The sequence below is a fragment of the Talpa occidentalis genome, unplaced genomic scaffold (assembly GCF_014898055.3).
Source record: "Talpa occidentalis isolate TD23 unplaced genomic scaffold, MPIMG_talOcc4v2.1 talOcc4.13, whole genome shotgun sequence".
Classification (NCBI taxonomy): Eukaryota; Metazoa; Chordata; class Mammalia; order Eulipotyphla; family Talpidae; genus Talpa; species Talpa occidentalis.
The window spans coordinates 40,378,896-40,396,109 of NW_023601322.1; the positions used below are offsets into that span (position 1 = coordinate 40,378,896).

At 33.7% G+C, this 17,214-nt stretch overlaps 1 protein-coding gene across 2 annotated transcripts in view; it reads right to left on the bottom strand.

The window, feature by feature from the left end:
• Positions 1-245: 245 nt before the first annotated feature.
• MIB1 (MIB E3 ubiquitin protein ligase 1) overlaps positions 246-17,214 on the bottom strand; it is a 118,409-nt gene continuing 101,440 nt past the window's right edge. For both annotated transcript variants that reach the window (XM_037508746.2, XM_037508747.2), the window contains exons 16-21: positions 15,321-15,502; positions 13,048-13,240; positions 8,911-8,989; positions 5,652-5,765; positions 4,264-4,364; positions 246-1,050 (exon numbers count right to left, since the gene is read on the bottom strand). In XM_037508746.2, coding sequence (XP_037364643.1) covers positions 910-1,050; positions 4,264-4,364; positions 5,652-5,765; positions 8,911-8,989; positions 13,048-13,240; positions 15,321-15,502 — 810 coding nt within the window. In that variant the 3' untranslated portion in view covers positions 246-909. The remainder of the gene's footprint in view (positions 1,051-4,263; positions 4,365-5,651; positions 5,766-8,910; positions 8,990-13,047; positions 13,241-15,320; positions 15,503-17,214) is intronic.

Below are 17,214 nucleotides of genomic sequence, written 5' to 3' on the forward strand. Positions count from 1 at the left end.
AAAGCTCAATGGAACCTCGGAGGCTCAAACAGGGCAATAACATTTCATTGGTCAGAGCAAGTCTGAATAAGTAACCACAGAGAAAACTGAGGTACACTTTCCACAGATTTTTTTTAAAGTCTAGCTGAACAAAATAGTCTATAAATTAATCTAAGAAAGGCAACTGTTAATGGTCAGCTAATAGGTGGTCTTTAATTGGATACTTTTTTCCCTTCGGTTCCCTACTATGTTAGCTTCTTTTACCAGTCTATTAGGCATTTTGAAAATGACAATTTAAACAATGTTCCTTTTAAATCTAGAAAATAAGCTAAATGCAAGGTCATTATTCTCTCATTCTATGTTTTCATTTACTCTTAAGATTTCAGAAACAATCACTAGGATAACTTAATGTTATCTTTTTTAAAAAGAGAATCCTCTCTTCAAAATTCCCATAACTATGTAGACCTTATACTATAATTCTACCATTTAATATATGTGGCATAATGGTTTGACTTGCCTCTTTCATTTGATGCATAACACTTCTGAGTGCCTATGTCAACTCACTGTGTAAAATCAACATAAACTGAAGAATAGCTGATCATAAGAAAGTGTGTCTTTTGAGGTCTAATACATATAAATTATTAGAGAAAAATGCAATAAAAACAAAAATACCAGGAGATCCTTAAAGTATTTTCCCTTAAATCACCTGTGAATTACATAGGCTTGATGTTTCAAATTAAAAAGAAACAAACAAACATGGCTTCAAACACTGTTTTGTAGAAATTTTTTTGTTCTGGTACATTTACAGTCTAATTAGACTAGTAAAAACAAATGATAGAAAAAATTCATTAGAACCTCCAACTAGCTTAAAAGCTTACTAAAATCTCATGACCAAATATTTCAGATAACAAAACACGCTGAGTTTCTTAGTTAATACAAAAGAATCCTTCGTTCAATAGCCTTTCGACAAATAGGACATTCACTCATTCGGTCTCCACAGAGTTGGCATGTTCCATGGCCACAGAGGAAAATCATATTCTTCAGACGATCCAAACACACAGGGCACATTGTCTGTAATGTGATATAATGAAGTAATAAATGTTGAGATACTTTAGATTTTGAAAGTGTAATGTGCCAATTCTGTTACACAATTTTCTTTTGTATTAGTCAAATAATATTTTTTTAATTTTATTTAAATTTTTAAATAATTAAAACATCATACTGATGTAAAACAGAAAATATGGTTGTACTGTCAGGACAGTATTAAAAACTACATAAAATAAAAACTACCTAAAACAAAAAACATAACACCAAAACCTAATAGCAAATAGATGAAAATAGCTCCATTTGGTCTGATTCAGATTCCCCAACTCTAGGTATTATGCTGATCTTGTATGAAAATAACACAGTGTATCAAGGTCTATGAGGGAGAAGAGACAGCAAAGAGCTGTAATAACCAAAATGAAAATGCATACATTGTGCAAAAATGAAAAAATGATGTAAGAATTATATAAAACAAAATAATAAAAAAAAAGAAACAAGCACTATGACAGGTAGTATACACTCACAGCATTATCATCCCACTTTAAAAAAACAGAATCTGGGGCCTACTGGAATTAAAAATTTCCCCAAAGCAAACAATATGAAACGTAAGATAACCTGGGCCCCAGAGCTCTTGCTTTTAAACATTATGCCTTATGGGATTACTGTCAATGTAGAACCCCTTAGCTAAAAATAATTAGTCTTAATAACATATTAATAAATAAAACTTCATGAAGTCAGAAGAATTTAAAAGTATGTTAGATATACTTTTCTGTGAGAACACACTAAGAGATCACATTCATTTACAAAAACACGTTTTACATTTATAAAAACATTTTGCCTTGCTATGTATCAGAATGAATCACAACTTTCTCAAATAACATAGAAACAAAATAATTAAACAATTATGTCTAGACTAATAAACTAGGCCTAAAGCCCTTATGAAAATGTAGTTACCAAATTTGACAATACCTGAGATTATTGTGGAAAAAACAAAAAAAGCGGGGGTGGGAGTTTGTTGTTTTCACTGCCTGGAAGTCTTTCCTTGGCTCTCTAAAAAATCTTGACTAAGCTATAACATCATCAAAACTATATTTTCTGATCTCAATAATATGTCCTCCAGATTGTTAATTCAGTTAAATATGTTTTCATTGTATGAAATTATATTTTTGAAAATAAATTTTTACTGAGGTTAAAAAAAGGAATTATAGTTAATTGTAGTCTAATTAGGTCTGCTAATGCCATCCCGCCTCCAAAGTAAATTTTCACATTTATGTATATTAAAGGTTTAAGAAGCAAAGCTATTTTTAGAAATCTTATTTTTAAAAAGTCAAACCAGCTTTCTAGAGTCATTGAAACATTTATTTTACATTACTTTTCAAAAACTATATAGTTAATTAATAACTCTTACTTCCAGAAGTAAACACATCTGTGCAGACTGGGTTAAGCTGCACATAAAATTAATTTTTTATCTATTAAGGAAATACTGGAGAAAGAGAAAGATTGTAGATTTCTAATAAAAAGAAAGAGTTGCTCAGATGTTTTCTCTCTGCTTTTTGTAGTATCTGTGAAGTGGACCCTAACAAGAAATCCCATCACTCCTCAGAAAACTAGTTTTGTTGCAACTGTTGAAATACTTTAGTAATAAAATATGGTAATGAGTATTATTTAAGGAAAAAGCTTCTTTGGAATGCTAAACTTTCAGATAAAGGTAGAGCTGAATTATTCTTTTATAATCAATAATAGGGTTCAAAAAAGTGTTACCATTCATTATATGAAACAATTTTAACTCTCAGTGCTTTCAACAGCATTGAATATGCTGAAATCGCTTTTAACTTCCTGTAAGTGTCTATAGGAAGGGAACTGAGATTCTAAGGAGTTTCCAAATTTGAAAAACATTTTATAGAAGAATTTATAGAAGCCAAATATATTCCTACACTAATGTCCCTATATTAAGAAGTTGTAAATCTATACAACAAGGATTACTTGTTGGCTAGATTTCAAACGAAAAATTGGCTAAATCATGTATTTTTTATCCTTTTAGATGGGTGTTTAAAATTCCTAATAAATATTTTAAATTCTAAATTAGTTTATCACAAGGTCCATTACTTATCCTGGGTGACTATATTGATTATGCTACTGTCTTATAATTTCAAACAGAAAAGAGTGATGACTAGCCACTGCATGGGTGACAACACTGATGTTATTGCCAACCTAAAGAAAATATGTTTTTGGTCAATTCTTTAAAGCAAATTTAATTATTGGGTCAAATGGTATGGGAAAACAAAAACAAAAAAATGTTACCATACACCCACAAGCTAACTATTTTACTGCTGCTTTTATTAAATGATGAATAGGTATGAAAACTTCTGTTGGTATATATAAAACATGAAGAATATTGTAATCACCCAGTTTAAAGCATGGAATGTTACTCTTTCTTTTAAATAAAACATCCTTCACAATCCTTTCCATACAACTAACTCTTCACTGACAGCCACTATTCTGAATTTTGCATTTCTTTATGATGTATGTATGAATGGGTGTGTGGGTTATGTATCTATATAGTCACTTTTGCCTTTTCCCTTTTTATTGAAGTACCACATCTATACAGAAATTTTCTTAAAATGTACAGTTTAATAAAAGTTCAAAAACTGATCAAACACATGTAATCAGGACACAGATAGATAAAAAAGAGAGTATCAGTACTCTAAAAACTTCCCTCATGGCCCTTCTCCAGGCATCCCATGCCCAACCAAGAAAAATACTAGCTTGACTTTAATTCTTATCTGTATTATTTTTTTTCCAAGTATACATCCAAACAATATCCTGTTGTCATTTTACTAGATAATGACAAGCTTTCACAAAGTGTTTGCAGTAATTTACATTCCCACCAGTAGTGTATGAGTTATGGACGCTACAGATTCTATCTAACACTTCATATGGAAAGTTCTTAACATGGTTTTTTCTTTTCAACAAGGTGAGAAAGGACAATTCATTGTGGTTTTAATTTTAATTTCCCAATTATTAACATGGTTAAGCATTTTTTCATGTTTATTGGTTATGTGTTTCCTATTTTGGCAAGTGCCTGATTAAAACTTCTAATTAGCTATTACCCATGACATATATTTAAATACAGTAAGAAATATATTAATTTGAACCAGACTTTTACAGAAAACACTAGTTTATAGAAACTATTGAGTGCTATTCTTAGAATCATGTTTACCATGAAATAATCAATATTACCTGCTCCTTGATGTCCTGTAATTGTTGCTGCAACTTTTGCACATCAGCATTGACATTGGTATTATCCTTGTCCTTTTGTAACACTGGAATATTTCCACTTGCTAAAATACAGATAAAAATTTTATGACTGTTTTGACTCAACAATGATTTTTCATTTCTAAAGTTATTAGCGCGCTTTATTAAAAACTCATGACTATTTGAATTTCCTTTAAAAACTATTTTCCACACTTGAACAACAGATACAGTAGTGACATTCATCTTATATTTCTTCATTCATACTGCTCAAAACAGATTTTTGGATTAATTCCTAATCCAAATTGCTTTAATTAAGCAATACCTAATCTACAGACTTTCTTGTTTTCTAAGGCTCTACTTAACTTCTTTCAGCAAGCTAACAAATACATTTATGCTTGATTTCTTTATTCTACTTCTTATAAGACCGAAAGGTAGGGACCACATTTTTTTAACCACCTTGACAGCAACAATTAGCTTTAGTCTCTTAGATGAAGTTTATGAAAACACACAAAAACCTAGCCCTCTCCCCTTATGCCCATCTCTCCTTGTTATTACTGATCTGAGATGAGAAACTCCATGAAAAAAAGGCCATGATCTATTGTCTGCAAAATGGAAGGGAATTTTTAATTCACTATTCCTCCAGATCTTTTCTTCTTTTCTCCACTTTCCTCTCCAGAGTCTTGATCTTTTAATCTAGTTAATTTGCTCTGGAGTTGTTATTCTGCTCTATTGGTATTAAGACAAAAAGGCCATGATCTATATAATTTGTAATATGATTTCTCTCCCCCAAAATACACTAAACTTCTTTAAAAAAGGCAAATTTTCTCAAGCAAGAATACAATATTCTTTATGTCATACAGGGAGATTTTTAACAGATTAATGTTTAAAATTCTATAATCACTTCATAAATCAGAAAAAAATAGTTTCAGGTTTCATGACAAAAACACCACAAAATTATACCTATTGTTCTAAAGATCAAGTCCTATACCCTATGCCATATAGGGAACAGTGAACTATAAATGAGAAGTGATATTCGTACAAGTCCCAACAAGAAAGCAAAGTAAGAAAATGCTTAAGAAAATCTACTTATAGGGCCTCCCTGATGGCACAAGGGGTTAAACACAGCACTATGAAGCTATCCGCAGCCTCTGCAGCAAGAGTTTGATCCCCGGCCAGCCAGGGAGCTACCCACATGGCACAGCAGACCTCTCCTGTCTCACCCGCTGCTCCCCACAGCAGTGTATTTCAGTCTGCCTGCCTGTTCTGTTCCCCACTCTGTCTCTGGTGAATCCTCTCACCTCCCTGCACCTCTGGCCAGTTCTTGTATAAATAAATAAATAAGTCTTAAAAAAAAGAAAAGAAAATCCACTTACAGATATCATCACTGGCATCTTCTGAACTTTTCCCTCCACAACACATAATGAAAGGTACTCTTCGTTCAACTACTGCCCGGCACTGCACACACTTTTTCATCAGGTTAGCACAGTCTAGAAAACAGCAACAGGACACTTCTCACAAGACAGAACATGAACAAAAAGGCTACCTTTCTCTGCTAATTTTTAGAACTTAAACTCAGTGAGATAAGTATTAAGCAAGTTATGTCAAGACAACTCTTTCTCTTAAGATGTTATCAACTCTAGATGTGTATTTTTTTTTTTTTGGTAGCCTCTATAATAGAGTACAGAACTGTGAAAATAAAGACATCTAACATATTAGAATAAATTGTGAAAGGGGGTTTCTGTTTTCTTTAATTAGTAACATAATAAATATTTCAAGATCTTAAATTTTGAAAATAAAGGAGGATGACAATGCTTTACAAATTTCAACTAATACTAGAATTATAAGGATGCTCACATGATAATTTTCTAACAATACTTTCTGTTGTAAATGGCTTAACTCTAAAATTCCTAAAGTATATTGAAGAATTTGCATCCTTCTCTATCAAATTGATATAACCTAATAAGGAAATTGCTCAGTCACTACTTTAATGTAGCAATCAGGAAAATACATTTTTTTTCATAATAGACTATCTTTCTAATAGTCGTAGATTAGCAGAATGCTCTCTCATTTCAAGAAGAAATAACTAGGCACAATTATAGGTTGTGGACCATTAATGCTATCTTACATCTAAAGTTGTTAATTAGGGCCTCCCCGGTGGCGCAGCGGTTGAGCGCTGGGTTACGAAGCTGCCCACGGCCTCTGCGGCGCCGGTTCGATCCCCAGCTGCTCCCCGGCCACCAGAGGAGGGTCCCACATGGCGCGCAGACCTCTCCTGCCACCCGCTGCTCCCCTCAGCAGTGTACTTCGGTCCTTCTGCCTGTTCTGCTCCCCGCTCTGGCTCTGGTGAATTCTCTCACCCTCCCGCGCTTCTGACTGTACCCAGTGCTTGTATAAACAAACAAACAAACAAAATAAATAAATAAATAAAGCATGCCTCTATAAAAAAAAAAATAATAAAGTTGTTAATTAATCATAAAACAATACAGAGCACCTGAACATATTCTTTCCTGTTAGCACTTACCATGAAAAAATACTCCATATCTTATAGCTTATGTACCACCTGATAACAGAATCATTATCAAGGTTAATATTATGCCAAGGTCTAAACAGAGATGAGTTTGACACTGGGTTATGTAAGGTACACTAGGTAAGAAATAATATTAGTAGAAATCTAGTTTGGGATTTGTCTTCAAGGACAAATTTTTTCCTTAAATTTAAATGATCAATCCCCTTCATATGTAATAAATAGCCACAATCATCTCAAGTTCTTTTAACTGTTAGGTTGTTATATTATTTCTATAAAGCCTGTCTTTAGTCCCTACAAAAAGGTTATACAACAGGTCCTCAAATAACATTTCATTCAACACATTTCATCATAATACTGATGAAAAAAACAATGAATCCAAACCAACACTGAACAAAACAATATTATTTGAGGACCTGGTTTCATTATACATTATCTTATTTAAAGTTGGACTTTTCAAGAACCTATTGTTATCAAGTAAAAACCTACTGTAATCTCTCCTTCCTCTGACTTGTCAAAGTACTTTATACTCTTTCAAGGCTCCAATACTCTGCTTAACATTAGTGGGTACTAGACTAAATGCTTTACTGTATGCTCCTTGAAAGAAGGACATTTTCCATTTTAATTTCATCTTCCCTAGCAAATAAATGTGTAACAAAGTATAAAATGAAGACAATAATCTGTTTCATAGGGTTTTTGTCAAGATAAATAAAGTAACACTCATTCAAAGTTATTAAGTTACCTATTGCTCTTACTGCCTTTTAAAGCAAAACAATGCAAAAACTCCTAGAAATAATATTACATTAAGGTTCTAGAATTCATGTTATCAACTACTGATTACAACCAGTTTTCAAGTCTCTTTAAATATCATGTTGGTCTATGACGGGGGTCAACAAACCACTGTCTATAGCCCAAATCCAACCAGGAGCCTGTTTTTGCATAAAGCTGTAATGGAAAACAGTCCAGTCCATTTGTTTACATAGTCTTTGTGGCTGATATTACAAAATGCAAAGTTGAGTACTTGGAAAGAGTTAAGTGGTTGCTACAAAAACCATGTGGCCCAAGCCAAAAATATTTGTCATTTGACCCTTCACAGAAAAAGTTTGCTAACCCCTGGTATTTGAAAACTTAAGGAACCTAAGCTCTTTTTACTTAAAACAGAATTCTCTTTCTATGTGTCCCGATAGTGGAAAATAGCCATTATACAAATCTTCAGTAAACAGAAACATTTACCAGAGGCAGATCTTAGAGTAGAAAACCTTGATCCTTTCTTTAGTTGAAGAACTGCCAGACAGAATGGAAAAACACCAAGGCTTAAAGCACTAAAGTTAAACTATCATGCATTTATATATTAGTTTACTTAGATGTTGTATTAAAAATCAACACCTACTAAACTATTTTATAATAGAAAATACCCTGTTTTACCATGGACTCATTTATAAGATATAAATGCTAAACTTGTTTAAAACCCTTCAATGACAAATGTGAAAAACAAAGGGAAAAGGAAAATATTAATACTGAATAGTGTATGGGCTTGAAAAGAACAAGGGTATGATATAAAAAGCAAAGGCTTTCGAGAAAATATATTTAAGACATATTTTTAAACATCTCTTAGAAACTTTCATATTATTCTCACAAGAAAAATTTTCTATAAACTCTCCTGACGTACAGGTTAAGAAAGGTTAAGAAGACTAGAAATTACAGGGGTAAGTGGTTGCTGTGAGTGGCTCTGCAGAAGGAAAACTACACTAGAAGCAATACTAAGGTAAAGACACATAAAGATATGCTAAATTTTAGATGGAAAAAAAAAAGGCCACACTAAATATTTCAATGTTTATTTTTTAAAGTCAATTTCTACTGTGAGATCACCTATTATTAATACAAATGAAATCAATATTCAAGCTGGTATAACACAGCACCTTCAGTCTTTCCTAATGCTCAGGAACAAAGAGAGAAATATGGACATTGAGTACAGAGAAAGGAATGGAAAGTACCAGAGGCCCACCAAATTTTTTGTTTGTGAATAATCCAAAAAATATTCAAATATAAAGTTTGTTTCATTTTCTATTTTTATAATAACACTAGGATGTTTTATATAGGGTACTTACTCTCACAAGCACACATGTGTCCACAAGGTTGAAAAAGAACAGCTGCTTTCTTGTCAGAGCATACCACACATTCTTCAATCTACCAAAAAAAAAAGTTACAGCACAAAGTGTCAACATCTACAGATAAATCTAGTTAATTCCAACAGTCCCTCTTGCATCCACACATATTTCCTCTTAACACTCTAGAAACAGCAAAAGTTTAACACACATTTCTCTATCTTCTACTCTCTTGGTTACCGGGTTGTATTTCTACTTTAGTTACCCTATGTGTTCTAAATAATGATAGAGAAAAATTCCCTTTCCTCTCAGATCAAGGAAACTAGACTAAACATCAATTTTCTCTTTCAAAAACTATTTTTGAGAGAAAAATAAAAAGAACAAATGACAGAGATAAAATAGATTTCCAATATAAATAAAAATTTACTGGACTAGCCAGACTGCTAAGACTCAAGGGGCATTTTACTATTTACCCACATCTAAGGAACTCCAATGCAATCTTTTCCAGGATTTAAACTATGCTGGCTAGAGCCACAAGTCTTCCAAAACCTACTCATAATTTCCTTAAATTTTATCTCCTCTTCATTTCCACTTGAAATGATTTGTGTCTTAACCTTGGTTCTTTTACGCCCCCACTGCAGCACCCTTGACTTCACATTTACCTTCTACCTATACTTCTCTCTTCTGACATACTTTCTCATTTACCTGTGTATTTGGGTCAGTTAATATTACTGGTAAAAAATAATGACCACTATTCACCTTTAACTTCACCTACACAACCATATATTTATAGGTCCTCTCTTCCCTAGAACATTCCCAGCACACAGACTTTACATAGTTGTGTAACAGCATAGCTGGTCAAGACCTGTATATTCCTGAATTCAAATTCTCACTCCAATACCAACAAATTACCTAACATTTTTAAATGGGAGGGTTTTTTTTTTTAAATCTGATAAAGAAAACATCCTGTTCACAGAGTAGTAAAGAGAAAGTAACATATTATGTGTAGTATTTAGTTCAACGTCCAATGTAAAATAGTATCCAATACACAGATCTCTGTGTAATGATGTTCTGACTTTTTTAATGATTCCCAACATAACTGTCTACATAGCTGAACTGTCTATAGTTTAAAATAATCTAGCAAAGAGATCTAAAAATGATTTATTTACCTATACTTAACCATTCCCCTATTAGTAACCATAACATTTGCATTTTTGCTTTTCCAGTTATATGCCCAGGAATGGAATTACAAAAGCAAACCATGTTTATTGGAAAGGTTTGTATACAAAATGCCAGCATGGTTGGACTCTCAAAAACATGAACACATTTTTCAGCCTCCAGCTGAATATGAGAAATGCCCATTTCACTTTTTCTGGCTAGCATTTTTTCAATTTACTTTTTTTATCTGTTTGATAATAATTCATAGTTTATTTGAATTTCCTTAATTGCTAAAAAATTCCAAGCATGTTTATTCTCCCTCCCTCCAAATACTAGTTCTATCATTTGTTTTATCATTTGTTCTATCATTTGTTTTATCATTTGTTTTATCTTCTGCACTGTTGGTGGGAGTGCAAACTGGTCCAACCACTGTGGAAAGCTGTGTGGAGATTTCTGGACCTACTAAACATAGAGCTTCCATATGATCCAGCAATTCCACTCCTAGGTATTTACCCAAAGGACACAGAAACATCAATTCCAAAGAACACCTGCACCCCTATGTTTATAGCAGCACTGTTTACAATAGCTAAGCTTTGGAAACAACCCAAATGCCCAAAAATAGATGACTGGATCAAGAAGATGTGGTACATATATACCATGGAATATTACTCAGCATTCAAAAAAGATAAACACATGCAATTTGCAGCAACATGGATGGCGCTGGAAGGGATCATGCTCAGCGAAATAAGCCAAAAAGAAAAAGAAAAATACCGGATGGTCTCACTCATAGCAGGAATCTAGAAAACTTAAATAAGGGACCAGGAAAATGAATAACTATAAGAAAGTGAAAATCAAAATCAACAAAAAACTATGAACCAGAGACACTTTTAGGGGGGCAGGGGCGGGAGGGGAGGGATTGGGGTCAGAATGGGGGCGCTGCAATTGTATGGGGAATATAACAATAAAATTTATTATCTAATAAAAAAAAAAAGAATGTCCATTATCCTTTAACCACTTGGGGTCACTATTTCTTTACATTCAAAGACTGCAACCACTATGACAAGTCAATTATAATTGGCGGTTACGTTAGCTTTAGCACTTTTCTACAGGTTTGAAAACTCTGTAATTAAAAAAAAAATGAAGCTGAAAGTTAATTAATTCTTAGAACTCAAAGTGATCGAAAAAGAAATGATAGCATATTCCTTTCTCTCCTTTTCCCTGTTTCATTAACTTCCCTTGTAAAGGTTGCTTGTAATTTTGTCTGTGCTTCTTAACACAGTGGGAAAAAAAACAAATACTTAAGAATTGAAAGACTTGTGTTAAAGCCCCAATTGTCAATGAACTTCTTTGAGCTTCAATTTTTCCAAGTGTACATAATAGAATTGGACTAGTTGACCAATGAGGATCATTCCACATTTGAGAATCTGCTTTTGTCAAATTAAGGTCTTTCAACTCACTTTATATCTCTCTTAAAGTACCTATAGATCCATATGAAGAGTAGCGTGTAACCTTAGTCATAATTTGCAAAGAGATAACAAATTTTTAATAAGGAATCATTATGTGTAATTTCTGTCTTCACTACAGAAATGGGGCTGAATCTAATACGTTTCTAGCACAAGAGCAGAATACATAGGCCAATATATATATAAAAAAAAAGAATGGCTTAAATTGTTATTCTTTCAGATATTCTTCTAAATTGTTACATTGTTAGCAGGTAACTAAAACAAATTGTAAATACCAAGTTGAATGATCCACATTTATTTATTAGTAAGTTTGACACCGGTATAATACCTATAAAATGCCAACAGAGTGTTAGGCAGACAATAAGTTGTTCTTAGTTCATTCTCTTCATCTGCACAAATAGAGGAAAAGCAGTCAGTATTAGTACTCCTATTCCCCAAAATTGAATCTTTTCTTGGGTCAAAAATTTCATTCATTTGGAGCATAAAAACATGTAGTGTTAGAAGGTTCCTTATGAAAGAAAATGTAATAATCACTAGCAGGATATATAATGAGACATACAGTGAGATTTAATGCCAGTTCCTTTCTAATTAATGAAGCTTATAAAACATGAAAAGAAGAAAAAGAAATGAATGGAAAAAAGTATACGCTTTATAAGTGAGACCAAAGGAAACCAACATACCTTGTGATTTAAACTACTTACCTTGACAGAAATCATTTTTAAGAAAGTTAAATCTAACTTTAAACACACATACATATATACACACACATTGTTAAAACTAAAAAGGAAAATCCATTATTTCGGTAAACCAAATGAGAAAGACAGTATAATCAATGATAAAGCACAAAGTTACATGGGAAAAGAATAAAACCGAAAACCCAAAGAAGAATAATACCTCTCAAAAAGCAGAGTGAGGTGAGATTAAAAAGTGCAGTGGATACAGAATTTGTCCATTGGTAATTGCAGAATGAGACAACTTTATCTGACTGCTGGTGGAACATAATAGGAAATAAGTTGTATCATCTGTGAAGTTTTTATGCCAGAAAGGTTTAAGCTGATCCTAATCAAGCCATTAGATCTAACTCTCAGTTTATAGGAAACACATAGAGAGGACAGAGAAACAAATTAAATACCATGACAAAACAATCAAACAAATGAAGAATGTGTGACATTCCACTAAAGAAAACCAACTGGTGTTTCACAAAGATGAATTCAATAGAAAGCCGCCTATGCAACTCAAAAAAGGTGCAATGTACAATTGACTACAATACAAACTAAAAATACATATTTAGATTATAAGGGGTTTTGAAAACAAATAGATTACTTTTTTAACTACTATAGTTTTACATTTAAAGAAAAATTCACCATTGTCTCTTGATAAGTGTGTAAGTACTTTTCTATTTTAAGTCATTCTTAGGAAAAAAAATTAAACACATGGCATCATAGTTTCTTATTTATCATTAACTATAGTCTCAAAAAACTTTGTAAAATAGTAAAATACTGTATTAAAAATATATTACCTTTGTCCTGGATTGAACCTGTTCTTTGCAGATGAGGCATTTCTTGACTCGTGGAGAACATAAAGAACAGGTAGCAATATGTCCACATGGACCAAAAAGTGTATCTCTTTTCATATCTGAGCACACCATGCACTCTTCTAAGGTTTCAGAATCATTGCTAATCATAGAGGGACTTCGAGAACCCACTTGACCACTAGTAAAAAGAAAATATCTCTAATTAAGCCTATCAAAATATTTCTAGTACAAATTCATGGAAAAATTTTTAAAAATACCTAGAACCTAGAACATCATCAGTAAACATAAAAACAGCTTTAGTTATGTTAAAAAATTAAATTTTAACATCTATAAATAAAACACAGTATACTTTATTTTTCTACTTATATACATCTCTGTATCTTTACATATTTACTATTCAACTTTCATACTGAAAAACTTGCCAAAAAAAATTTTTCACACAAACAGTTTCTTTCACTCAGAACCTGCTTTCTCTATATAAAACCAGCAGCAGAAGATAGAGGAATGAAAGAAAAATCCTGACTAGAACCCATGTTAGTTATCTTAACTATAGACAGAATGAGCATCATCAGAGTCCACAACTGACAGGTCACTTTGGAAAGTATGTCACTGCAGCTGTTGTTTTGACATTTCTTTAAGTATACCCTTAAGGAGAGAGAATGCATCCATTCATCCATCCATCGATCAATAGATAGATATTACAGACATACACATATAGATAAAAATCACAGATGTACATATATACGACCAACTCTACCGTTATAGAAAAGGGATACTGTTTCTACCAGAATCTTCAGAACTCAAGTTTCATTTGTACCCTAGAATTAATGTTATCACTGCAGTAATTATAGTGCCTTGTATAAATAAGTTTTTGAGGGCCCCCCCTGGTGGCGCAGGCAGTTGAGCGCAGTCTGTGAAGCTATCTACAGCTTCTGCAGCACGGGTTCGATTTCCAGCCAGCCAGGGAGATACCCACATGGCGGGGCAGACCTCTCCTGTCTCGCCCGCTGCTCCCCTCAGCAGTGTATTTCAGTCAGTCTGCCTGTTCTGTTTCCCGCTCTGTCTCTGGTGAATCCTCTCACCCTCCTGCACATCTGGCCTGTACCCCAGTTTTTGTATACATGAATAAATAAATCTTTAAAAAAAAATAAGTTTTTGATGCAGTCTGCCTTTTTGTAACATAAGGGCTCCTTAAGAAATATATATGCTTCATTTCATTAATTTCCCTATAACACAGCTTTCTGCATGGATTCCAAATAGATGTCATTTCATCATATACATAAATTAAGAGAGGCAAGAGAGCACAAAGATCAAGGGAAAACTAATGACATGTTCAATGACAAGAATCAGGTATAAAGGGCAATAATGGTTAGACAGCACAATTTGGATGAAAAACGCATGTCTAAAATACCTCATAATAACAAGTTCAGTTATCTCAAAAAAATTAAAATCACTGACATATTTTAGAAAAGATAAAATGATCATTTCTAGAGAAAACCCTAAGGAACTGATTCATTCATTTGTTCATTCCTTCTGTCCTTCATTAGTACTTACTGAGTGCCTCTCAGGCACTATCAGGGTGCTAGAATTATTATAGAGTTTGTGTGACATAAATCCTGTTAGTGAGCATGTAAACTGCTTTGGAAAAGTTTATTAAAACTTTAAATACATGTAACATGAATCACATCAATTTCACCAGAAATATTTTTCTTTTTATATAAATTGCTCTAAGAAACAGTATTACTACAACTTTACAAGAATTTCTTGGTGAGGGCCTCCCTGGTGGCGCAAGGGGTTAAATAAGCATAGCACTGTGAAGCTATCTGCAGCCTCTGCAGCATAAGTTCAATCCCCTGCCAGCCAGGGACCTACCCACATGGCACAGCAGACCTCTCCTGTCTTACCCACTGCTTCGCTCAGCAGTGTATTTCACTCTGCCTGTTCTGCTCCCCACTCTGTCTCTGGTAAATCCTCTCACCCCCTGCATCTCCGGCCTGTACCCCAGTTCTTGTATGCATAAATAAATAAATATTTTTTAAAGTTTCTTGGGATCTATAAAGAATAAACCATATTATTTAATAATGTAGAAAATATAGAATAAGAGACATGCTGTCTGTAGGAAATATTTAAGGAAGGAAAGGTCAATACAGGAAAAAGAAAAAGTCAGACAATTTCAAGTAATCAAAACTCCTGTTATGAAACCACTTGATACTTTCACATACAGTATACTAAGTTTTATGATAATAAATAATACTAACCTGACTTTTTCTTTATGACACTTTGCCAGTGCTTTGCAGAGACTTGGATCAGGACAGAGATCTAGAGGTGATTGGCCCTTCTTATTTCGAATGCTCAGATCAGCACCATTGGCAGCCAAGAAACAGGCAATAGATGCTGCACTCTTCTTCTCTGCCCCTTGAGTACCAAGTCCCATTATTAACTGAAATCAAATGAAAACAGTCATTATTTTCTTTTAAGAATCCGTTTTCAATTCTTACCAGTGTGTGTGTGCATTATATGTAAAAATACATATCTGAGAAGCACTTGTAGTCTATATGTTGTAGATCCTTATGAGTTGCAGTCTTTACCTTTATTCTTCCTTCCTCCATCCCCCAACTTTCTTAGGCATATAGTTTGAGAACCAAACTATTCTCCAGTTTTAGAGGTAGACCAAAGAGGTCTCAAATTAACCAGATAGCTACCTCAACTATGTGGCAATTCAGGAAGAACACAGGACCATAATGAGACTTCAGGTCAATTAAGATCAGTAAGACTCAAGAACAAGACTTGATTGAAATACTCAGAAAATAGCACTTTTTCCTATTCTATTTGGCCCTGCATATGCTAGAGACTTGAAAAACTATAAAGGGGAGGACAAATGAGAAAAGAACCAACACCTTCAAAAAAACAGAATTAACAAATCAGATTATGATAAATATCATCTGAGATACTGATTCAAACATCTGAAAACAGTGATAATAATTACTAACATTATGGAGCATCTATAGTGGACCAAGTACTACTTTAAATACTTTCCATGAATAAACTCATTTAATCTTTACAACAATGTTATGGAGGTAGTTACTCTTCCCTGCCCTCTTTTTAAATGAGAAAAATGAGGAATGTAGGAATTAAAGAATTTACCCATAGTCATATAGAAAGGCAGCAATTGTCAAACATTTTGGTCTCAAAAAACCTTCACATTCTTAAAAGTGATTTAAAAATTTATATACAAATGTGAAGGACTCAGAATAGTCAAACACCTTTGAAAAAGAAGATGAAGAAAGAAGAAAGTTACCTGATTTGAACATTTATTTTAAAACTATAATAATTAAAGACAGTGGGGTTGGCATCACATAGCTAAAGACAGAGATCAATAGAACAGAATACAGTATCCAGAAAGACTTCACATATATACCGTGTTGGTTACAGATAAAGGTACAACAAGCAATTCATTAGGGAAAAAATAGCCTTTTCAACAAGTAGTGCTGGAACAACTGGATATCCACAGAGAAAAAAATGAACTTTGAGCCATATTTCATACTATATATAAAAATTAACTCAAAAGGAATTATATATCTAAATATAATAGATAAAACCTTATAAACTTCTAGTATAAAATAGGAGAAAACCTTAATGACCTTGGCTTGGGCAAAAATTTCTCAGATTGGGCTTCCCTGGTGGTGCAGGGGGTTGAGCACTACACTGTGAGGCAGCCTGAGGCCTCTGCAGCATGAGTTCAATTCCCGGCCGGCCAGGGAGAAACCTGCATGGCGAAGCAGACCTCTCCTGACTTGCCTGCTGCTCCCCTCAGCAGTGTACTTCAGTCAGTCTGCCTGTTCTGTTCCCTTCTCTGTCTCTGGTGAGTCCTCTCGCCCCCGGCATCTCTGGCCTGTGCCCCAGCTCTTACATGCATAAATAAATAAATCTTTAAAAAAAAAATTTCTCAGATAGGACACAAAAAGCACAATGAAAGAAATTATTGATAAAAAAAGATAATATTGGGCCTCCCCGGTGGTGCAGAGATTGAACGCTGGGTTGTGAAGCTGCCCACAGCCTCTGCAGCACCGGTTCTATCCCCGGCCACGGGGTGAGGGTCCCACAAGGCACGCAGACCTCTCCTGCCACCCGCTGCTCCCCTCGGCAGTGTAT